Source organism: Eublepharis macularius, chromosome 8, assembly GCF_028583425.1.
Source record: "Eublepharis macularius isolate TG4126 chromosome 8, MPM_Emac_v1.0, whole genome shotgun sequence".
Classification (NCBI taxonomy): domain Eukaryota; kingdom Metazoa; phylum Chordata; class Lepidosauria; order Squamata; family Eublepharidae; genus Eublepharis; species Eublepharis macularius.
Genome location: NC_072797.1, coordinates 35833016 through 35858385, shown reverse-complemented (window position 1 = coordinate 35858385; position 25370 = coordinate 35833016). Strand labels below are relative to the sequence as shown.

The following is a 25370-nucleotide window of genomic DNA, read 5'->3' as shown; positions in this document are numbered from 1 at the left end:
GTGCCCTTCATATGTATTAATTACAGCATTCCAATTTCAATTATCAGCATATGTTTGGAATAATCTAATATTCTAGAGGCGTAAGCTATAAATAATTAACAGATCTAAAAATATTACAGGAAAAAAATTAAGAAACAAGACCTAGAAGCCAAATAGAAATATATTAACAAATACAGAATCCTAACTTTTGTCAACTGTATTTTTAACACTAAAAAACTAAAAACAACTAGCTATGAAAATTAAATTCTTAAAAGTGTTAAATCAACTCTATTGGCTGGCATAGCAAGAACATTTATCCAGAATAAGATTGCCTGCAAAACTAAGGATATAAAGAATTGGCTGAATGCTGAAATAATGGGGAAGGTTGCTCTCAGCAGTGAAGATCTGACCTTATTCATGCCCAAGAAGCCTTACTCCAATATAACAGGCAGAGAAGTTTGAGGAAGACTCCTTGGACTGAAAGAGGTCTGCAAACTTTTCTCAGTGGAGGGTTAGGATTAAGATTCATCCCAATGTGAAGGTTGGCTGCACACTGCTCTTCAACTAACTTCTTTCTGCTTATGGAACAATCTGGCCTGGCTTTAGAAAGCATTCTGTAAATGGTCGATAGCCTAATGGTCCTGTCTTTGGAAAGGAAATTATACTATACACTTTCCCCCCCATCCAATTCAATCGCTGGTCAAACTGCCCTTTCTTCCTTTCTCTACCTTTCATGGTTTTCTACCATCTCTGCTGAAGTAATATAGTCTTCATTTTTTCAGAATGAAAGTCAAAAGACTATTCTTCCTTTGCTTAGAGATTTCAATTTCACATCCAGAAAGTCTGACCAACTCTTCTTGGATTCTTAGCAAAGGGTTTTGAGAAAGAACAAAACCTCACTATGAACAGACTGACAAATAATGAGGTTTGGGAAAGAAATCTCACCAACCTTTCCAAAGATGGTGTGTTTGTTGTTAAGTTCATCTGCGCGACCCAAACTAAAGAAGAATTGGCTGCCGTTATCATGAGGCCCAGCATTTGCCATGGCAACCAGTCCTCGTCGATTAAAACGCAATCGTGAGTGGAATTCATCCTGCAAATTAAAGAGAAACAACAGTTAGTGAAGAAATTTAATTGACTCATGTTCATTCAACAGATTGCCCACTGATATACACATTATGGACTTTGGAATATTTCAACCAAAAATCAATATACAGATAACTTCTAAATAACAACTTTGTTAATTAGCACACTTGTTGTGCTTGTATTATTATAAATAAAACAATATTTCTTTGAAACATTACAAGTAACGCACACACAAAACAAAGGTATCCCAATGTTAAAGTGGTGTCTTTGATAGCACACATAAAAGAAACTTTCCAATTACGTCATAGGCAATGAGTTTAAGAGCTCAGTTTTCTCAGTCTCTCCCATTTAGCAAGTGGTAGCATTTGTTCGTTTCAAAACCACAACACAATTGCAAGCTTCTTTTAACAAAAGGGGCTCATTAATTATAAAAACCCTCTCAAGATCACTAGCACTTACACACAGGAAAACTTGAAAGGCCTGGGACTGTTCTTTGCAAACCATAGCTCAACAAGCATGTCAATTCAGTCCAAGCCTTAAGAATTCCTTCCTGACTATTAATAGTCTAATTTTTACAAGAATCCTGGATGTAAATTTATATACAGAGCTCTAAAACTAGTTAGCAGCAGAGCTCTTGAAAACTCTGAGCAAGATTCAGCCAAAATTATGCCCTTAAGTCCCACCAATTCCCGTTAATCATGTTCAAATCTCTTCCCCTGGAATCTGGGAGAATTAAGTGACTGGCTGCAACTAGACTGTGCTTTTATTTATGCATTTAGACCAAAAATAAAAAAGTTAAACAAACAATAAGATGCATGTGAAACAGAGCTATACCTTGAAAGGGGCCCCATAGACGGACTCTCCTCCTGAGCCAGTGCCAGTTGGATCACCTCCTTGCACTATAAATTCAGGTACAACCCTGTGAAATATGGTGTTGTCATAGTAATCTGAAAAGAAGATTGGCATTCCGACAGTTTAGTAGACTTTACAGTTTTAACCAGAAGATTCTGAATTTTCATCAAAAATGAATTCCTTTACAGAATTCTCACACTAAAAGACTTGTTGACATAAAAAATTGAGGACATTTCTCTTTCCCAGTTCTTCAAAACATAGCTTAGTCAACATTAATTGTTTCTCTTGGTATTTTTAACTAAGGCTTGGATACAGATATCCAAGCAAGATGCTAGTATCAAAGTTTAAGCTATTTGAGTGGAGCATATTTAAGACAAGTCATTCCTCTTGATTCAAGTCCAGTAGCACCTTAAAGACCAACAAGATTTCCAGTGTAAGCTCTGGAGAGTCAAGCTCCCGTCTCTTTACTCTTGAGGAAGCTTGATTCATGAAAGTTTATACCCTGGAAATCTTGTTGGTCTTTAAGGTGCTACGGGAATCAAACTTTGCTCTTCTACTATAGACCAAAACAGCTACCCATCTGAACCTATCATTCCTCTTGAAATCTGTCATCTGTACCCAAGTCATAGTTAAGAATACCAAGGAAAACAAGCAAAATAAAATCAAAGCAATTAAACAAGTATTATCCCTATTACCTTCCATACAAAGCTGAATGAAATTCCGACATGCTTTGGGGGCTTCTTTCGACCATAGCTCAATATCAATATCTCCAGCTGTTGTTTTCAATAAAACCTATAGAAGAATAAAAGTCCATCTTAGTCCAGTATAAACAACTTGCATTTTGCAGGCATAACTATTGAAAATTACCCTTCCCTGATCAGAATACACACATTATTATTATTATTAATGTCATTTATAGTCTGCCTTTCTCATTGAGACTCAAGACGGATTACACAGTGTGAGATTAGTACAGTCAATTTCAAGGACATTTCCATACACAATGCCATAGGGTAAATAAACACAATTTACAAAGACATAGCATTGGTAAGAATCCATACAGAGTGGAAGAAATGTTGAAACAGAACATAAGCAACTCTAGGGCTGACATTAGACCAGACGAAGCACAAGTAGCTCATAGAAGCATATATTTAAGACAACAGGTAGTACATAAGGCAACATGGTGCTGAAGTCTATGGTCCTTAACTCATTAGTGAAGACTCTGAAAGCCCCTTCCTACAGTACAAAGGCCTTTTTGAATAATTTAGTTTTGCACGATTTGCAGAAAGCTAGGAGAGTGGGGGCTCCTCAGGCAGGCCGTTCCACAGGGTAGGGGTCACCACAGGGAAAGCCTGTGTACGGGCTGCTGAGTTTGCCCATGTGCAGGGTGGCACCTGCAGGAGACCCTGTTCAGATTAGTGAAGCTGCCGCGGAGGAACACAGGAAGGGAGGAAGCCCTGTAGGTATGCCAGGCCAAGTGTGTAAAGGAGGAATTCTCATGCATGCGTAGCTTGTCCCATTTCAAGGTTTAAGCTCTTGATTACTCCTTCCACTAATTAAGGTTGGTTTGAACTTCCATAATCTGAAATTGCACTATTCTGCTCCGTGATAGAGAACAGGCTGCTCTTAAAAGGCAGAGTTTATGTCTGAAGTTGTGAGGACAGGGGTAAAGAGTCCTATTTTCAGAGTCTTCTAGCGATCAGGGTGTGTTAGATCATGTATGTAAAATTCAGCTTTCTGTTTGCTATGGAAATGCCATCAAATTGTGATGCCTTTGTCACTAGACAAAAATGTGAGAAAAGTGATGCTCAATTTTATTGTAACTCAGATAACATTATCTGAAGTTTGAACAGCAGGGAAAGGCGGCATGATGGAAAGCTCCAGCCCTTTTCCTACTCACTCTCCACCAGACCGATCACTATTCAGCTTATCCACACCCACTAAAAGGGAAGAGTGGACATGACCCTGATCCTTTCCCCACACCTTACAAAGAAGCAACCTTAATCACAGATCATCGATCCATACTTGTTCAGTTATTTTAAGGCTATTTTACACTGTTAGTACTTCCAAATGTTAACTGTTACTCTGTTTTTGTACTTCCAATGATATCAGGGCAGTGGGGGGGGGACTTGAGTTTGCCTACAACAAGATATGACATTTCACTTCAGGCAAAATTGGACTTCAGTGTCTGATGATTTTGGGGTTAGCCACAGGCATCTTAGAATTCTCAAAGTAGTGTTTTGGATACAGGTTGAATCAGATGATCTTTTTCTTCTCTATGGACATTCCAGACAAACTGAGATTATTGGAATACCAACAACAAAAGAAGCCAATCAGTTTCTTGAGCACACCTTGTACAAAAGCACTCTAGTGTAGACTAGTGTCTATCAAGAGCTACCTACTCAGAAAATTAAAACAAAATTAATTATAGAACAATAGGAAAAAAATTAGGGCATTTAGGGCACCCTGTACTACATCAATACACCAAGAACAAAAAAAACACATACAAAGCCGTCATTACCAATTTGTGGACACAAGCTCACAAAACTTGACAATATAAATATGAGTGGCTGGTATATTTTTTAAAATTTTTACTTCATTTATACCCTACCTTTTATCACAATGGGGACCCAAAGCAGCTTACACCATTGTCCTCTCCTCCATTTTTTCCTTCATAACAACCCTGTGAGATGGCTTAGGCTGAGAGAGTATGATGGGCCAACGTGAATTTTCATGTCAGCATGGGGAATTAAACCTGGTTCTCCTAGATCCTAGTCCACCACTCTAACCACTATACCACACTGACTCTCATATGCCTTTTCAAGGGCAGTATACTACATGAAACAGTCTTTGTGGATGCAGTTAATAAAAGAAGCAGCAAAGGAACAGTTAGCAGAAGTTACATGGACACAAAAATCACAAACACATCAATAAAATAAGAACAGTAAAAAAGCAGACGCAACAGCGTATTAGTTTAAACTTCCTAATCCAGAGGAGCATAGGCAAGATATTATTTTACTCTGGTTATACAGATCTTCAGCTATAACTGCCAGACCAAAATTTATCAAGGAAAGTATATTTCAGGGCAACAATGACTTTAAACAATGTGGAGTTATATTAAATGGAATTGTATGGCAAGTAGAAATTCAGTAAGTGAAGCTTTTCCTAGCATATAGATACAATGATGGAAAAGATTTTCACATGCTGAATTTCTGCTTCTCATACAATCACTTTTCTAATCACAAAGTTAAGAACACAAGCTATAAACAGTATTTCATAACACAGCAGCAGTATTTAGGAAGTGAAATGAAAAATCTCCAATGTATAACCTTCAGGGCTGGTTCATATAGCTAAGGCAAGCACTTATATGTGGAAATCTATTCCAGATAAACCAGGTTATCACAGATAAAATCAGCAGGAACATTGTGGAGACTGGTAAAAGCACTATTGTGGCCATAGGATTTTGTGATGACTGCTTCTATGATTACCTGGTTCACACACATTACAGTTCTTAGCACTTACCTGGTGGGCCTGACCTACTCATATGTGCTATGTGCTGTATGAATCAACCCTTGAAAAAGGCACTGAGGTTTCATTTAAAATTTCATAGTAGCCCTGTTCATGTGTTACAGTGAGCGCATGGACTTGTTTGAAAGAAAGAGCTAACATATATTCACTTTAAAAATGAAACCAGAGACCTGTACCCAGATAAATGTGTGGGTTCAATTACCTAATCAGCTGTACAAGCATTAAATGTAACATGAAATTTACTCAATGCACATGTAAAGAAAAATCAAGTGTACATAGATTGTACATGCATTCATTGGAACTAGTGAAAAGGCTGCCATTGTTTAATGTTTAGAATGCATAGGGCTACAGACTCAATTCCTTAAAACTGACAGTGCAATCATATACAGTTACTCCAGTCAAAGCCTATTAAAATCAAAGGGCTTCAACTAGAGTAACACTGCGCTATGTTAGGGTTGCTAACTCCAATTTTGGAAATTCCTGAAGATTTGGGAGTAGTGTCTGCAGTGGGCAGAGGTTGCAGAAGGGAGTGATGTGATGCCACAGAATCCAGTCTCTGAAGCTGCCTTTTCCTCCAGGGGGATGGATCTCTGATAGCCTGGGGATCAGATGTAATTTCGGGAGAGCCCCAGCAGGAGATTGCAATCCTTCTATAAATCCAAACATGCGACATCTCCTCAGAACAAGGCACAGCAAAGTGGCCCTGCCAGCCACCAGCGGTAGTTCGATATTGTGAGTAAGTTTAACTCCAGGCATAAGCAACCCTCACCTTGCCGTTAGTCGGCGGTTCCTGGATGTAAATGTTGCTCATGGCGTGACCTTCAACAGAGCCTCTTCACTGCACGATTATGTCGGAATTAAGCAAGAAATAACAGACTCTCATCTCCAACGAAAGCCCAATTACCAGAGAGCGTTTGCCGCCATGTTAGGAGCTACCATCTTGCACTGAGAGAGGGAGGGAAAAAGCGATTCTCCTTTGTCACGCCAGTGAATGAACGCTCCACCCATCATCATAAAAGCCACCGTTAACCTAGAACAGTAACAATTAATCCAGCCTGTGCCACTACCCTCAGTATAATTCACACTTTAATAAAGTCCCCCCTTACTATTGGTACAGCCCACTGTGCTCGGTCCAAAGACTTCCGACTGAAAAGTGTTGCCCTAGATGTTTTTATCCGTCAATCGAAAAGGGGCATAGTGTTGCTAACTGTATTGGGATTGGAGGAAACTAGAAAGTAACGGGAAAAGGGTCCCAAGTATGAAACGCGATGTTAACGCCCTTATGCTTTGTGTTTACATTTAGAAATAAACTCTGTTGAAGTCAATGGGATTTGCCTCAAGCAGCACAGGATTTGCTTCGGGAAAATGCAAATTGCTATAATCCTTTTCTCATGTTCGGGTGGAGGAAGTGCGTACAACGCTCCTTCGATTTTTTTTTAAATAAAGAGATCTCCATGCTGTTGAGATCTGAAGCTAAAACAGGCAAAAGAAAGGGCTAATTTAATTTTAGTAAGTATTTCTAAATTATAAATGTGTGATGTACTAATTAGTGTTGGGGTAGAATCTGAGAATCCTGTCTTCAGATTCCCTCTGCCATGAAGAGCAAGATTCAGGTCCAGTGGCACCTTAAAGATCCACAAGAATTTCTATGGAATGAGCTGTCGAGGGTCAGAGCTCCCTTCTTTGGCTCTCGACAGTTCATACTCTGAAACTCCCGTTGGTCTTTAACGAGCTGCTGGACCCGAATCTTGCTCTTCTACTGCAAAGCAAACCAACACGGCTACCTGAAACCCTCTTGCGTGAAGCTCAATGGATAACTTTGGGGCAGTCACTTTAACCTACCTCACAGTGTTGCTATGAGGACACGAGGAAGGGAAGAGCTTGTATGCCACTCTGAATTCCTTAGAAAAAGAACGGGATAAATTGGAGTACACTGAGGAGGATTAACCTCTCAGCGACTGTATGTATGCTGCAAGATTTTCAAAAATTAAACTTCCGTGCATTCCAACTGACTTTGCAGCTCTATCAGTCAACCAGGCAACCCGCCTCTCTTTGCTAGGATTTCTTGCTGGGAAGGTAGTTTCAGCTAAGTGTTGCTCTACAGTAGAACAGCAGCCTTGGAGTCCAGTTCATTTTAGAGACCCACAAAATGTTCAGGGTATAAGCTGTTCTCTGAAGAAGAGAGCTGTCACTCTTGAAAATTCATACCCTGAAAATCTTGTGGGTCTCCAAGGAGCTACTGAACTCTTGCTGGGAAGGGCAGCTTCATTTGACTGGAGTGCGGGTGAGATGCTTTAAGGGAATCCTGATGCGGCCCTAAAAAGCTTTCGCCGTTTCTCAACGACGAGACCCTAAATATCCCTCCGAGTACGTTATCAGCGAAGGAGGAACGACCGCCCGATGGCCGCGGCCCCACTCGTCCCGCGAGGAGTTTCTTTTCCTCCCCTCCTCTTCCACATGGTACACTTCGTGGTGCTCCGCTCAAAACCTTCCGGCGGAAAAGTATCGCTATTGCGGGTGCGCCCAACCGAGAGCTGGATCCGACGAGGGCTCCGCTAGGGGCTTGTTGGGGTTTGGGGGCTGTATGGCGCTGCCAGGTGAGCTGCTGAAGGCGAAGCGGGAGGAGGGCTGGCCAGGACAGCCTTATGGGCTACGGAGAGATCCTGGGGGGTGCAGCAGCTCCTCTTCACCGTCTTTCTCTCCTACCGACTCACGCAAAAGGGGAAGGGGGAGAGGAACGTGGCTCGGAGGGCTGGGCTATTGGTTTTGCCTGTGGAAAGCATCTGACAAATGCCAGACTTCAGCTATTCCTATTATCTTACAATGCAATCTTAACAACAGTTACTCCAGTCTAAGACCATTGATTGTAATGGGCTTAGATTGGAGTAACTTGCCCTTGGCATGCAAGGTTTTAGTGATACATTTTAAGGTGCTCCTTAAAAGAAAACCAATGCCTAGAAAAACTTCGTATCAACTTTCTGCATCCCCCCCCCGTGTTTATATAATTAGTATTGTCTTGAGTATCTGATAAAGAAAAGGGGTATAAGGAGTATGCTTGAAGTAGTGATTGTTCAGATGGCTTAAAAGGCAATCAGTATTACAACTAGATGACCTTAATTGGCCTAAATGAGTGAATGAAGGAGGATGCAAATTGGAATATGCTTATAGTTAGCAGAGACAAGATAGTTGGGAAGAAGTAATACATTAAGGCCCATTCCAGGTTTTTTTGGGGGGGGGCAGGCAGAGACTGTCCACACTCCTGCTTGTACCCCCCCCCCTCCAACACATGCCTTACCCTACCCCATTGTCCACCCCATTCATCCTTCCCTTCTTGCTTGTGAGGTGTCCCACTACTTGTGCTCCCAGCCACAAACAAAGCATGGTCACCACACATGGCCAGGTGTGTGTGTGTGTGTGTGTGTGTGTGTGTGAGAGAGAGAGAGAGAGAGAGAGAGAGAGAGAGAGTCCTGAACCCTGGCAGCTGGCCTGTCTTGGGGTATGCTAATAACAGCCCTGAGTTAATAATAAGCCATTTGTGTGTTACCATTTCTTTGAAGATCATAACTGAAATTATAAATACTCTGCAAGGGAACCACTAGACCATGTTTGCCCATTCAGCTCCATGACTCCCCAGTCCACCTTACCTAGAACATGAAACTGGCTTAACAGTCTGTGTGCTATGTCTTCGTTATTTTGGTTTAGACTACATGTGATGGCAGCTGACTCATTTGTTTAAACCTGGATCTGCCCCAATCATGTATAAGGGGGTGGGAATAGAAGGATCTAATTTTAGGGATAATAATAACGTCAATTATATACTACTCTTTTAGATGAATTAGTGACCCCCTCAGAGGGGTGATCAGCATCAGTGTTATCCCCACAATACAGCTGGGGAGCCGAATCTGAGAGGAATGGCTCACCCAAGGCCACCTGCTGAGCTCATGGCAGTAGTGGGATTCAAACTAGCAGAATGCTGCTTTACTGTCCAACCATGATAGAAGCAGAATCTTCCCTGCATCTGCCACTGGGCGGGGGAGAATGACATTGGTAGAGAGGCTACTTGGAGGTAATCTATGAGTGGAAAGGGGATCAGGACCATCTTCTGGTCCTTCATAATATGTGATAGAGGCAGGCTCAGATTTACATTCATGAGCTTGCTGCTGTCACAAATACGTTGGCAGTGAAATTGTAAGCAGAGGACTTAGAGTGGAATGACTCTGCTTAGGATTTCACTGTGAATCACAGGAACCCATAGCACTGTAGTAGCTATCATGTTGAATCATTTCTTGAGGGAACACATGAAGGGAGTTACTAATGGTTCCACATTTCTACCCTAGGTGGCACTGCTTACCAAAAGACACCCTAATAATGATTTTGATAATAATATATTATCAAACTGTGATATAATTACAGTTCTTTCATGCCTATTAATTGGCTGAAGTACTTGAATAAACAGTGAAATAATGCATTTGAGAACTACGCAAAGTTTTTAAAACAGGACTGGGAGAAATCTTTATTACCTATTAATGCTGATGGATGATTCTGCTGAGATGAAACAACAGAGGGAATGTGACCTTTCTAATTCTCCTGAATCGGCGATGCCATCTTACCCATCTATCGTATTCTTCTAGGACTTCTTTCAGCATTAAGAGGCACTGTATTAGTCTTTCCAATTGTCCCCAGAGATTAGTTCCCAGAAAGATGTACTAGAAGATTTTTGTTCCTCTGCTCAGATAGCACCTATGACCAGGAGTGTCTTCCCATCTTGCAGTAGCTCCCTGTGGAGTTCCAGATAAAATTCAAGCTGTTGGTTTTGACCTTTAAAGGCCTTAGCAGAAGGGACCAGCATACCTGCAGGACCACCTTTCACCATATGTGCCTCAGAGACCGCTGAGATCAGGTGACAAACATCTACTGGTGGTCCTGGAGGCTACACTGGCCTCAACCAGAGCCAGGGCCTTTTCCATCCTGGCTCCAACCTGGTAGAACTCTCTGTCGGTGCATATACAGGCCTGCCAGGATCTTCTGTTGTTTCAGAGGGCCTGCAAGACTGAGATGTTCCACCAGGCATATGGTTGAGGCCGGTCCAGCAGTCACCTGGAGAGCCTCTCAGCTGGTCTCTAGTCAGGAGTGGGGATTTGACCATCCCCCCCGCTCATGAGTTACAGCTTGAACTGAATAACCTGTTCCCCCCTCCTTTCGTCCACCCCTCTGTATATTATTGGAAGGGGTGGATTGTAAAGTTGCTGTCAGGATGGTGTTTTATGGAAATTGTGGTTTTATCATACATTTTAATGTAAATTATATAGTTTATTGCTGTAACCTGCCTGAGCCCGCTTGCAAGGAGGGTGAGATAGAAACCCAATCAATAATAATAATACTAGAACAGAGTGCCATGTATGCTTTGGCAATTTCCATATTTGGCTATTTTAGTGTATATGGGGCTGCATTTGAAGATTCTCCAAGAATTTAAATTGGTCCGTAATGCTACTGCTCCTTCTGAACTGGTTTGGGCTGGAAGGAGCATGTGACACCAAAGCTCCAACAACTTATTTGATGCTAACTGGTTCCAGGCCTAATTCAAGATACTGCTGTTGCAGTACAATCATATACAGAGTTACACCACTTTTAAGTCGATTGAAGTCAATAGGCTTAGAAGGATGTAACTCTGCTTGGGGTTGCATTGTCCTGAATTGTCTGGGCCCAAAGTACCTGAGAAAACTTCTACTTCTATGAAGATTATCCTAATCCTTAAGATCTGCAAATGATTCCCTGTTCAAGAAACCATTACAAGTGACATCAGGTCGGCAACCATCAAAAACGGGGCCTTTTCAGCAATTGCCCCAACACTTTGAAGCTCTCTCCCTTTGGAATCATGCGCTAAGAAGCAAGTAAGATTGTGCACCAGACCTTAATCAATGGGATCTAAGCTCTTCTGCACTTGTCAGATGGAATTTGATTTCCTTATATGTTAACCGTTTTGTTGCTTTAATATAAAAATGTACTGTTTATTGTCGGAAGGACTGTACAGTGTGTTTTAACCATACAGCAGTGTCAAATCCTAAAAAATGTATATAGGCCCTATATAAAGACTAATTTTGTGGGCATGGGCCAAACACTGTGTTCTTTGGATTAAAAGCAACACATGTTCTACAAGATTTACATAGTTTGATGAGACAGCTTTTATATTTTGGGTGATTGATAGAAACAGCTATTCCCAACCAGTTTAGGAATGTGTAACCTAAGTGGAAATTATGATTGCTATTATTAACAAAATGTTGAACTTGTTGCAACTGACACCCAGGTAGTGATGGATAGCAGCCGCTGTTTTAGCCTATGTTCATTAATATGTTAACGTCATTGCCAAATTGCTGTAGATTGGCAGCTCTTGGGTCCTATCAACAAGAGTCATCGGTATCGCTAGCCTCACATATTAGTTCATCGTTACCATCTATGCCTGGAATTTGAAAAATGTCATGTTTCTATATATGTAATTAAAAATTTTCCATCACTATTACTTGTAAGTTGAAAATTAGTTTCTGAGGGTGAGTAGCGGTTGGAAGAAATGGTGAATCGAGTCCAATATGGATTTGGTCACGGAATTATAGCTAAGTAGTTCCTTCTCCTTTGATGTAAGAGAGAATCTTCTGCATATATTATAAAGAATATTGTACAAATACATTTGGGCAGGGGAGGAAATGGAGAAGAGCCTGCTAGCTAGCTGCACAGGTATTTAAAGCCGGAGTGTACCAAGAGATGTGAACTGAAGAGCTCCTGTCCTGTTCATCACCCTTTAGCCTTGAGCTGGCAGGTGGGAAGACCGGTAAAGAGAGGGAAGAGGAAGAGCCGTTCTATACTCAGAAGCTTCCCCTCCCCACTTTCTTTCGTTTATTTATATTGTATTTTCTTTTTTATATTGTAATCCACTTTGGGTCCCCTTAAATACAATAACATTTTTAGAAAACGAATAATTGGGGTCTCTAAAGGGTGTGTTAATCTTGTGTAGGGGTAAAAGTTGGGATGATCACAAATAGAAGTGTGAAAGCTTGGAAAAATGGGGTGGGGTGGGGGTTCCCGTGCACTGTTTTGGGGGGAGCACTGTACAAAAATTCCTATGAAATATTAGACTCATTCTAAAAAATAAATGCTTGTTAAGGCAAGGTTTTTAACATTCAAAATGTATAGCACTGAAAAAGTCTGAAGCTGTATTATCAAAGAGTTCAGTGTTTCCATTATTATAAAGTTCAGCTTAATATCCAAACATACAGGTTGTACCTGTTGTGACTCTGAGAGAGTTTCTGTCTACTTTTTTTTGTTTACAGCAGAATGTGTTTCTACCTCCAGCTTTTAATTTTTTCTTAATGCTTTTTCATTTTTTTTCTTAATGCTCAGATGTCAGAAACTAAGCATACATGTGCTATGATAACACAGGGTGCACTATTTTACAAATCTTCCTCAAGTGGGTATATTTGCAAGTTTTCTTACAGAAAATGAAGATACTTGTACTTTTAAATTCCATAAATACGCTAAATAGTATTGTTTATGCTGACTAAGATATAAATGGCATATATTAAAATTTCCCCCCAAATTTCAGGGTTTTTTAAAAAAAAATTATTCCTATGTCTGCAAAATTTCCAGAAATTTCACATCTCTAGTCATAAGGGAAGAACCTGGATAAGTGGCTTCAACCAGGGGAAGGACTGTTGGTATGCAGTGTTTGGATTATCATCTGTGTCCTTTTATATTGCATATTTTCATCTCTCCCATAAATAACATGAAATCTGTTTTTCCCCCAGGAGGAAATAAAGATAACATTAGAGCCGGTTGCAAAAAATGTGGCTATCGTAAGTACCAACACACATTTAAAGTTCATCTGTAGCACTTCTTGAAATTTTATATTGGTTAACAAACATCGCTTCCTTGAGCTGGCATTATTTGGTTGCAGCAATGCTTGAATATCTGTCACTATGCCTTTGGGGCATAAAACTGCTAAGTATTATGTGATCAAGAAGGCAGCAAATCATGAGAAAGAGACTATTATGATCATTTCTGGGTTCTTTAATGTGAGTGCCGTGTAGTGTTTGAGTGTTGAACTTGGATCTGAGACTGCCAGGTTTGAATCCCTACTCTGCTATGGAACCAGTCTGGATGACGTTGGGCCAGTCACTCTCTCTTTTAGCTGAACCTGTGTCACAGGGTTGTTGTCCTCAGAACTCCTGTGGTGCTGTGTTGCCAGCCAAGCTTCTTGGCAATCTGAAATGCTGGTAAGGGTACTATTATAATTATAATACCCACAGAAAAAATCCTTGCTTGCCATGAACTTTTCTGAATGAGCTCGTGCCAGCAACTCTCTTGCAATCTAACCTACTTTATTGTGAAGATAAAATGGAGCAGAATTATGTACATTCCCTTAATAATAATGGTGATGATGATAACAACAGCAATAACAACAATAATAGCATTCAGTTTATATACTGCCCTTCAGGACATCTTAATGCCACACTCAGAGCAGTTTACAAAGTGTGTTGTTATTATCCCCACAACAATAATCACCTTGTGAGGTGGGTGGGGCTGAGAGATCTCCGAGAAGCTGTGATTGGCCCAAGGTCACCCAGATGGCTTCAAGCGGAGGAGTGGGGAATCAAACCCGGCTCTCCTGATTAGAGCCCTGCCACTCTTAACCACTACACAAAACTGGTTCAATCTTGCCATCATGTCTTCTGGCAGCAGAACACAAAACAGATTTAAGGCTGTGAACCTTAAACTATTTATTTTAAAGAAAATTGCATTAATTTTGTTGGAAGAGCGTTTATATTGTTTTTCTACTATTCATCCATTTCATGAGGGTTGGTTGTTTTAAGTGTTCCAGAGAACAATAAACTCTTACTGTTTTCTGCTGCTGGATTTTCCTAAATTCCTTTTTGGTTCATTTTTACACAGCAGGCCACCTTACATTTGAATGTCGAAACTTTCTCCGGGTGGACCCAAAAAGAGACATCGTTTTAGATGTCAGCAGTACAAGCAGTGAAGACAGTGAAGAGGAGGAATTGGGTAAGCTGCAGGCTGCACAAGAAAAAAAGAGTAAGTTTTGGTCATTTGATTATCCCCTGCTTTTTTTTCTCATGTTCTTCCTGTTAAGTAGTCTTCTACTACTGACTCGTCTCTCACACAAAAATTGAAACATATTCCATAGTTATGTTTCAACAGCCTTGTTCACATTAACAAGCTACTTGTTGAAATATGTCAGTGCAGTTTAAACAAATGTTATTGGTATTTCCACCATAAGACTGATGACTGACTGACCTTTGCCAGGATAGTGACAGGGAGTACATTAAAGGTGTGTCATTCAGATCTATGGTTTGGGGGATAAGCTGAATTTTTGCTGATTTGGTCAGTGTCAGTCCTAGGGTATAAGTCCCTGGCAGTGAGATCCCCAAGCCCCTCACAGCAAGCTAACTTTATTCAGAGATCCATTCAGTTCAGGTATTCACTCATAGGGAAAAGTTGGCAGAAGTGATTAGGCAAACAATAGGACTACTAATATAGAGGGACGTTCTCCTGCCCCTTTGCATTTAGGCACGAAAGCCTAAAAAGTTACATGGAAACAAAAAGCAGTTTAGTCTGAGATAAGGTACACAGTGGAATCTTCCCTCCTGTGAAACAGATACATGTTAGTACCCAGCTGCAAGCTCTTAGCCAAGGCCACACAGAAATGAAAGCTCAGATTTCTTAGAGATAAGGGAGAGCTTGCCAGCTCCTTTGGCAACTAATATTAGCAGTTTGGACTCCTTCAGGAGTTTTCTCATAAAATGCATTAAATACAGTAATATAAGATAAAATGCAGGAGACCACAATTGTCTATATCATTCTTAGTATACAGCGATGGCATACAATACAACAATGGCATGTATGCAGGGCGTGCATGACAGTCAGTCAGGAAGTAGGTAAAGCACTTGCACATGGGCAACAGACATAAAACCTTACTGTTACTATCTAAAAATCTGCCTATCTAACAACTTAAGAGTTTACTACCTTAAACATCTCTGATTGGCATCCATTTGTTGTTCTGTCAGATGCATTCTACCCATCTGGTAGAATGCATGCTCCCTCCATGCTGTGTCCCTGGCATAGGGATATGCTGAGGCAGAAAGAAGGGTAGCTAGGTGAGCTGAGAAGCCATCTTTTCTACAACTCAGCACATCTCCCAGTACTCAAAAGCCAATCAGGGCCAAGCTGTTAATTAGCATTACTGCTGTGAGAACATCCGGGGAGGACAGATAGAGGCTCTCTGAGACCGTCTCTCGAGGTCGAATCACTGGGGAACTCAGAGACTGTTTGCAAGTGTTGTTGATCAGCTTAGCCAGCATGTTTTAGCTTAAGCCAGAGCCTGCGAACACTCACAACGTTGAACCAAAGTTCAGCCATCCTTATTAGAATCCTGGCTTTAACTGGCAACTTCCATATAAGAGGTAATCCAGGGATTTGGAGTGAGGTGTCACCAATATGTGGATGACACCCAGACTGTTTTCACTTAACAGCTAAGCGGATCTGTGGATAGATAAAAAGAAGCACTACTTCATGCAAAGCCTAATTAATTTGTGAGATAACTGTTGTGAAATAAGGTGATGGCAACTAGATTGAAAATCTTTACAGGGGGACTAGACAGATTCATGAAGGATGTATGTAGCTATGTTGGATAAATGGAACCTCAGTCTTCTGAGACAGCGGGCTGCTAAATAACAATTCCAGAGGCCACACCATGGAAGAGCTATTGCTCTCTTGCCCTGATTTTGGGCTTCCTGAGAGCATCTCTTGGAATTCAAGATGGTGATCCTGATAGGCTTTTGCTATCACTTGGCAAGGCTCTTTCTATGTTTTTAATTGTCCCAGTCTTTGGAAGGGAAGACATTTTAAAGATCATGTTAATGCTTACCATATGTCCTGCTAATATGAGGTGAGGAGGAAAGGTTATACTTCATTGCATCCAACAGCTTTAAAATCTAACTTGCTGCTTTGTAACTTCTGCAGTTTAAAGTCCTTTTATCCCCTGCTTTGTTTTGTATTGCCGAATATCAGAGTTGAGCAAAAGTGAAGTATGATTTTTTTTGTTACACAGTAATGTAAGTAGAACCTAAATTTACCTGATTAAGACTTCTGTAAACAATGTTCTGTAAAAGCTTACATTTTGAATCTCCAGATATTGCTGAGGAAGAAGATAAGAAAAAGGCTAAAAAGAAAAGCAAAGAAAAATCAAAAGTGAAGAAAGCAAGGAAGAGGTATTGTTTTAAAAAGTTTTCTATCAAATGTTCCAAATGCCGAAGGAATGCTTAAGAAGATCCTTATTCTAATCTCTGCATAATATGAAGCAAATAAGAGTTACTAGGAAATTACTTTGAATCTATCTAGTATTTTTACCAAAAAGAAATGCAGCTAAAAGATTAATATATTGGAAAATATTTGTTTAAATTAATAGAAAGGTAATCTCTTCTGAAATAAAAAATCTCTGTTTTTACTAATTCCTTGAGGAACCTGTGCAAGTAAATGCATAAATAAAAATAGTTGTGAGAGGTATTTGCTATGATCTTAAATATGTGTCCAAGACAGTTCCCAATAACAGAGTTCTGTTTATCTTCTGATTACTTTAGCCAGGAACACTACTGCTATTAGTGTTCTAAACTTATTCCTTGCTCCTATCTCATGGCACAAAGTAATTAAACAAAGCAAATGCACCAGTGTTACTCAGTTGGTCAGCCTGTTTTGCATTTGTGAATGCTTCTTGTATGTCCCATTTCCTTTGGAAAATATCCAGGGCTTTGTTTTAACCTACAGCACGAAGATGTTTCAAAGCTGGAGAACATTCACTCAAAATGCCTATTCATGTTCATATCTGATACACAAAAAGCAACTGTACTCAGTGAACTGCTAAGTGATTTATGTCTTTGTATATTAAAACTATCAGTGTGCTTTGTTCTCAGAGGGCAACAGGAGCACATGCATATGCTAGAAGAGAGATGTTTTCAGAAGATGCATCTGCACTGTGACTCACTATCACACTATTCACATTTTTCAGTGCAAGTGTTTATGCTGCTTGCCGACAATCATTGTGGTTGAATGAATGGAGTCTAAGTGAAGACTCTTTGGTGCGTTTATTACTAGAATGACTGAGACTTCCTTCTGACATAAAACCTGTTGGTTTCCACCAACCCACTATTCGCTGTTTTGGTAAATCATCTACATTCTTATGCTTATAGATCGTATCCATCAAGTGCCTCAGAAGATGATGAGACCAAGTCAAAAAAACAGAAATACCATAAGAAGGAAAAGAAGGAGAAAAAGAGCAAATCTAAAAAAAGAAAACATCACAAAAAGGAGAAGAAAAAGAGAAAAAAGGGAAGATATTCCTCTTCTGATAGTTCAGACTCTTCTAGCAGTGATTGAGAAGCAAAGCTAAACTAATTTTAGTTTTTTTGTGACATTTGAAGAGTTCACGGAATGAGTTGGCAGGGTGGATCTGTCCCTACCTTCCTACCCCCAAACAGCCTGCCGTTTGTCCTGAACCTCATTAGGAGATCCGCATTAGCAAACTGTGCCACAGGATAGGGTACTGCAGGGACAAAGGAGAATCTGTTATTCTTGCCTCTTTCTCCTCCTGCTGCTTGCAACTTCCATCAGTGGAACAGAAAGGGAAAGGTGATTTTTACTCCATGTCCCCTTCTCACTGTAGCACTCCACCTTGAGGCCGTTTTTTTGTGAGGCTGTCCTGATCTTCAGATAGGCATTGGGGGGACAAATGATAGGCTGTTCCGGGAAGATAAAGGGGTTTAAAGATCTGCTCTGCCAGCTCCTTCCATGAATTCTTTTGCTGGATCAGATCCTATGTTTAGTTTTCTATGAAGCTGCCAAGTTAAAAATATATATATTTTTTTACTTGAACACCCCACCTCTATTTATACGTTTTCTTTTATTAAATTAAACATTTTAGAAATCTACAGAGACTGATTCCCCCCTCTGCATTGTAGCTGTTCTGTTCATACTTTATTTTTTTCAAAGGGAAGTGGTTTCTTTTCTTAAGGGTTCACTTGAAATGTCTATGTCTGCCTTCTGTTTATATACAGGATATATTAATGCTAATATCAGGGAGTTCTATCATTAGTTATTTATGCTTGTGCTAGAATTTCAAGAAAACAAACCAGTGGAAACAGATGACATATAAGGCTTTTAGCATAGACATTAATTACTCAGTAAAATAGGATACAGACTATCATCTTGAGCCAGTATGATTGCATTTAGATCTTGACATTTTTGAAGTGTGGAGTCCCCTACTTGACACAACACTGTAGTGATAAGGATCCAGAGCAGGGTAGTTTCTTATAGTACGGTTGAGTCTGTGGGTTTGGGAAGGACCTTAGAGAGCCCTGGTGTGTATGCGCAACTCCACCCTCTCCCCCCATGTGCACACACCATACCTCTTTGAATCAGGACCTGTGTGGTTGTTTGTGCGTTAAGAGAGAGAGGATTTTTGAAGTAGAAATAGAGACCGTGTTTTCTAGACTGAACTGATAACATGCTTTTAAGCACGCAATGATGTTTTTCCCTAATGCAAAGAATCTTTCTGAGGTCCTGGACTAAGATGAAAGCTATCTCCCTTCAATGCAAATTTCCTATTTCCTTCTTTTTTTCCCCTTGCCATTACAACTAATACTTGTCAGATGATAGACTCATAATAGTTCATGTATATTTTGTTGGCTCAAATAAGTAAATATACAAAAATACTTTCTGTCTCCTTGAAGATGGTTCTGCTAAATGATGGTTCTACTAAATGATTATTCTGTAGTACCGGTAGTTTTAATAAATAAGGTTAAAATGATTCAGGACCGTCAATCCTGCCATTTCTTTAATACTTTTTATATTGGCTAGGGTGAGGGGAAATCTTTCCACTTCAAAAGTGATAATATTTTTACTGTATTTGTTCGGTCACTAATAATGTTATGAAATACCTAAAATTAGGTGTTGTTGGAAATGTCTTCCCTGTAACAACTGAAGATAAAAATTAGCTATTTTAGAGAAGAAAGGGTAATTGAATTAGGATATTTCTAATTAAGCATGTACTGGTTCTACCTGGCTGTTTGGTTCCACTTTAACTTGCTTATTGCAGCGCATTTTTGGGGAGCAGCTGCATAACGTCATCCTAGAGTTGCCAACCTCCAAGTGGGGTCTAGAGTTCTCTCAGTTAGAAGTGATCTCCAGACAGGTCAGTTCCCCTGGAGAACATGGCAGCTTTGGAGGGTAGACTCTACGACATAACATCCATGCTCAACTCCCTCCCCAAACTTCACCCCCAAATCTTCCGGAATTTCCTAACCCAGAGTTGGCAATCGTGCCTCACCATCTATTCATCCTGTTTCTGTATTTTTCTCTGGGGTTTTTTTGTGATCTTTCTCAAACCTGGTTTGTTACGTTTTGAGAGGGGGGAGGGGTAATCAAAGTGCCTTCAGACATTGTGTGGATGAGAAGACATTTCTGCAGGTTCTGCCCACATCAGCACCATTTTCCTTACCTCAGTCCCTGTGGCCATTTCCTCCCCCAGCCTCATAACTAGATTTTTTTTTAAAAATGGAAATAGATCACTAGACCATTATAATGCTATAATAAACAATGGACAAAGTCTTTGTTTTTATTTTGGAGTTAGAAGGGGAAATGGACAGGTTGCACATTTCTTGTTGTCTTTCTGCAATGAAAATTGCTAGAGACTGAACTTTTATGACAGCTGGGAAACTGTTGCACTATATCATTATAACATGTTACAGTGCTAGTTCCATTATCTTTCTATTCCTCACAAAAGCTGTTCAGTTGCAGCAAAGGGGCAGGGGAATGGCAGGCCACAAAGGGCTAAGGCAAGGAGAGTACAGGCAAAATGTGAATGCCTCTTCATTCACAGTAGCAATAAGAGCTACATAGAGAATTGTCTCTAAGTAGAAGCAGCAAGGGTTTAATCTGTTATGATTTTTTCTACATATAAGCTTCACTGAAATAAATGGAAATTGCAAAGAGAAATATTGTGTTTATTCTACCCATTTCAGTAAATAGGGGTATACATATAAAGCTGTCTTAGTGGATTCTTTAAAGAATTTGCTTCTAGCATTTAGGTTTTAACAATGAATTAATTTTTTTCTGAATGCTGCAGGTTTTTCAAGTGCAATGTACAGTGTGGGCTTGCTGTATAAATCAATGTACAGACATCGTAGGTAGAAATCTCTTCTTTAAAGGGGGAGGAGAATGAGCCAATAAGCATTACTCATATTTTCAAGATATTTGCTTCATGACGTTTGCTATTTTCATTTTAAAAAAATGTTTAGTAAGGTATTGCTGAACAGATAATCTTAGGAGAATTGTGCTATTTGGAGCCTACTGAAATGCTATGCCTTGCGCTGAGTGGTTCAGCTGAAAGAATTGCAGCCTCAAAGTCAATGAGAATTGAACAAGTGTCAGGGTTGAAATTACAGTGCAATCCTAAGAACACTTTTCTGGGAGTAAGCCCCATTGATCAGATCTGAGTAGGGTTCTGAGTAGACCTACTTAGGATTGCTCTCTTAGTTTCCTTAGCAGTTTGGAAGATGTTTTTGAGATTTTTTAAATTCCGATGTGGCCAGGATATATTGTTCAGCAACAATAGGTTCTTAATGGCGCTATGTAAACAATTTCCAAAAGAATATTCACTCTTCTTTCCAAAGGCAGAATATTTTCCTATCATCCTCTTAATGAATTTGGGTATATGTGTAGCGTTTCTCTCTGTCACACACACAGACACAGGGCCAAGCTAGAAGTGATGAATTATACTTGAATGGCAAGTGAACAGACTCACATGTATTCCTCCCTGTTCACTTGAATTCCACACGACTGTGTGGAGCGCAAGTGAAGTGCAAGTGAACAGGGAGGAATACATGTGAGTCTGTTCACTTGCCATTCAAGTGTAATTCGTCACTTCTAGCTTGGCTCATACACACACTTAACACACTGAATGCCAAGATGGAAAAGGTGCATTCAAAGAATTCCTGAAAGCAATACATCAGATGTAGCCTCTTATCTCAAAAACATTCTTATTAGATTAAAATTCATAATGGCTCCTTGGTGAAAATTAATTCACGAGTTATTGGACTTGATTGGTCCCTTATATCTTAGAAGAGGGAAGGCAGCATGGTATAGCCCTATCTTGTCAGATCTCAGTCAGAAGCTAAGCAGGATCAGTCGTTGGATGGCAAACAACCTCTGCTTCTCGCTTGCCTTGAAAGCTCCTTGCTGGGGTTGCCGTAAGTCAGTTGTGACTTGACAGCACACACACACACACACACACACACAATATCTTAGAAGCATGATATTGTTAAATGATTATTTAAAAGCCAGAGATCTGTAAGAAATGTTGGGAAGCAGAAGACCATTTGGAAATCCCACCCACAAACTCTTCCCCTTTCTAAGTTTTCAGAGGCTTCAGCTGGCTGTTTTCCTCTCGTTTCTTTAACTAACATTCAGCTGCTATCAATATTCTATCCCTTCTAGAGCAAATCAAGCTATTTTTCTTCTGTTCCCCGTACCTTATCAATGGGAATACCCATTGTTCAGTTTTCATCATCCATCTCGGAGGTGGTCAGTCCGTTTAGAATTTGATGTGGTACATTTATCAATGAAGATGGCCCATTACTAAGTGACTAAAAAGCAATATGCCTAACTCTGTCCCAACCATCAGTAATGAGTAATTGTTAAATAATAAATAACTTGAACCTTCATAGGGTCAGCAGTGAGTTGAAGAGACAAAAGGCAAGGATAAGATGGAGAAAACATTTACAAGTACCATTTTGCTATTTAAGCTTTGCTACATGTTTATCAGTTTACTGTAATTCTGGACATAATCAAAAAATCCCCAAAATGGTAATGGGGTATGGTGCTAGCAAGACAGAGCAAAGTGGCACTGAAAATCAGGAGAACTGTGCAGACCCTGTCAACAAAATCTGCTCAGCCTTCTCTGATAATCATAGAAATAGAAATCGATTAAGCATTCTGATAAGCACAGGGCCATACATCTTCCTAAATTATAAAAGAAGTCTTCTGTTAAATTAGGGACTTAACATAGTTTCTGGAGGCTTCTTGGCAAGATGTCGCCAGCTGGGTACTTCTGGTCTCTCCCTTTCTCCTCCTCTTCCCATTATAGTGAACAGATGAGCAGTGGTTGCTGCTATGAACAGCAGCTATGCTGATTGCTCGTCCATGCCTCTCCCTATGCTATGGCAGTGCAAGTGCGGCCCCCCCTTAAAGGTATTGGCAACCACCACCCCAAGAAATTAGGCGATAAACAAGTGAGGAGCAGCTAGATAGCTTATTCACCTGGGTGTGGTTGGCAGTGGTGCCTAGCCACCACCACCACTACTCTTACTTCTCTGGAGTGTCTGCCAGTACCTTTTAAGGTAACACAGTCTGTATGATAGCCTCTGTTTAGACTTCTTAGCTTCTAGGGAGCATTCAGGCTTGATTTGATCTAGAACCCACTTATTTGTCTTTTTGGCCATTCATAGTATCCATAAAACTGCTCCAGCACTGCATTTCAAATGAGTTGATGTTTTTCCTGTCAGCTGTCTTCATTTCCCAACTTTCACATCCAGAGGCAATTAAGTACAGATTATGCAGCATGAAATAATTCAGTTATTATGAGCATGTTGTTTTAATAATAAAAAAAATGTACACTGCAGTTTGAAGTCCTGTGCCATCTTTCACAACTGTTGAAAGCTTACGCCTCAATACATTCGTTTGCTTTTAAGGTACCACAAGACTGTTAATTTTCCCTACTGCTCTAATCCAAATGCATCAGGATGTTAGATTTCAGCAATATGTCTGTTTGGTTCCCAGAAGTTTTTTTAAAAATTAATTCTTCAGATTGGATATATTTTTGTGTGACTGAATTCAAGGGTACATTTGAACAGCTGGTTTTATTTTTTTTCTGCTGGAGTTGCCTAATGTGAAATACAAACAAAGGAGAGAAGAAGGAAAAATACTCCTTTACAGGCAAGAAAAGACCAAAATATTTTTTGCTGGCATGCTTAAGAATGGCTAGAAGCTTTACACAGCTAGAAACATGGTTGCACACTTTACAGATTAAACCTTTTCTAAAATGGCCAGTGTGGGCCAAACTGCATGTATGTTGCAGTTCTGTGACAGAAAATCCCAAGGAGGTTTTTTTTGGCCCTAAAAACAGTTGTGGGGGCCTGATTTGGATTGGGGCCACAGTGCTGAGAAAGAGGGTAGAAAACAGTTTCCATTTCCTCCATCAGAAATGGTTCCTCCACAAGCTGCATTCAGTCTCTATAGAGAACAAAGACCAAGCAGCCATAGAGTTTTCACAGAAGAAACAATACAGAGAAGAAAACAGTTAACTGCCCACCCACACAAGTACTGCGGCTCCAACCCGTATCAGCACTCAGCACCATTTAGAGCCAGAAAGTAATATTAAGAATATCAGCCACAAAACTCCATTGTCATGTGATCTTGTATGTGCAGTGTTTGTTGTACGCTCTCGGGCAGGAAATCCATGGTGCACACTGCACCTTACCCATGAGCAAACAATGCAATGGAGCTGTCCATCAAGGTCAGTATTCTTTACTTTGGATGACAATGGCTCTCCGGAATATCAGGTGGAGGTCTTTTACATCACCTACTCCTTTCTTCTTCTAACAGAAGATGCTGGGGACTGCACCTAGGCCTTCCTGCATGCGAAACTGAGATGCTCTACTACTGAGCCATAGCTCCCTCTCACAGCAAGCCTTGGATCTACAGCTGCAGCTAGGAGATAAAAATAAAGGCCTACGTCTAGGGTTGCCAGGTCTCTCTATCCTCCTGCCAGGAGGTTTGGGACCTGGCACTTACCTTTTGCCGGGCTGTCTTAAATCCTCTTGTGCGCTCTGGCAGCGACGTGATGACATCACTTCTGCAAGTGATGTCACCACACTGGCTGTGGGGCTATGTCACTTCTGTAAGTGATGTCGTTACACTGTTCTTGCCTGTTCTGCCAGTTTGGGGCCCAATCGGCCCCAAATGAAGGGCAGAAATGCTCCTGTGGCCGGCATGATGATGTCACTTACAGAAGTGACATCGCCGTGGCGGGTGGGAGTGCGGGCATGGTGCGTGCTCCTGAGGTGCCTGCTGGTGGCGGGCAAGCTCCAGGAGCTTGCTTCCTCCTGCTGATCGCCCAGTGATCGGCAGACGAGGGAGCAAATCCCCAGGAGTTTGCCCACCACCAGCAGGCACCTGGGAACCCTACCTACATCTCAGAATTTTTTGTTTTTAGGATTATAGAGATGTATTATGTGCTGTGAAGATTCTAAAGCATTACAGAAACGCTATGGATTATGAGTTCGGTCAAGCAAGGAATTTTTCATACTCTTGCATGAGTAGCACAAAGTTGTCAGGGTTAAATTGGGCAAACGGCTTTTTGCATTTGGATCTGATTACAAGTAATTTAAAGTAAAAATAAGCAGCATGTAATGTTCCTTCTTTGTTTAAGTTAACTGTCACATATACTTCTGCAAGATGTATAATTAATTGCCATTCCTACTAAAAGTAAACTTTAAAAAGAGGATTCAAGTGTGCCCTTATAATTAAGAACACTTAAAAGTTCTTTTTAATGTCAAATGGATGAAATTCCTACCTTCTTAAGCGGAAGGGCTCTCCAGATGTTGCCATTTCAGACCCCTATCTAGTCTCTGTGGCTTTGTATAAAACAACAACAGAGCATAAGGAAACAAATGACGAAGGCAAGTCGAACTAATTCACCAATTCCCAGTCCAGTCAATGCTCCTATGCTAAAATACGTAGTATCTATTACAGTTAAAAGCTCAACAGCACACATAATTACTAGCTGTAAAATGAATTGCTTGTTAAATAAC

The 25370-nt window shown here is 40.4% G+C and overlaps 2 protein-coding genes across 3 annotated transcripts in view; one reads left to right on the top strand and one right to left on the bottom strand.

Moving 5' to 3' along the window:
- The window catches only part of CWC27 (CWC27 spliceosome associated cyclophilin), a 130870-nt gene extending 124419 nt beyond the window's left edge, over nt 1-6451 (bottom strand). Inside the window, exons 1-4 of the mRNA XM_054987422.1 lie at nt 6212-6451; nt 2613-2709; nt 1900-2012; nt 929-1072 (exon numbers count right to left, since the gene is read on the bottom strand). Of these exons, the coding sequence (XP_054843397.1) occupies nt 929-1072; nt 1900-2012; nt 2613-2709; nt 6212-6253 (396 nt within the window). The 5' untranslated portion in view covers nt 6254-6451. The remainder of the gene's footprint in view (nt 1-928; nt 1073-1899; nt 2013-2612; nt 2710-6211) is intronic.
- Nucleotides 6452-7961: 1510 nt separating this feature from the next.
- On the top strand, nt 7962-19309 carry SREK1IP1 (SREK1 interacting protein 1). 2 transcript variants are annotated; one of them, XM_054986148.1, is made up of 5 exons: nt 7962-8039; nt 13239-13286; nt 14386-14523; nt 16640-16718; nt 17694-19309. In XM_054986148.1, the coding sequence occupies exons 1-5, from the start codon at nt 8027-8029 to the stop codon at nt 17878-17880; spliced, it is 465 nt and encodes a 154-aa protein (XP_054842123.1). In that variant the 5' UTR covers nt 7962-8026; the 3' UTR covers nt 17881-19309. The 2 variants fall into 2 exon arrangements, with proteins under 2 accessions (XP_054842123.1, XP_054842122.1); XM_054986147.1 differs by having other exon boundaries at nt 14383-14523.
- Nucleotides 19310-25370: the final 6061 nt, after the last annotated feature.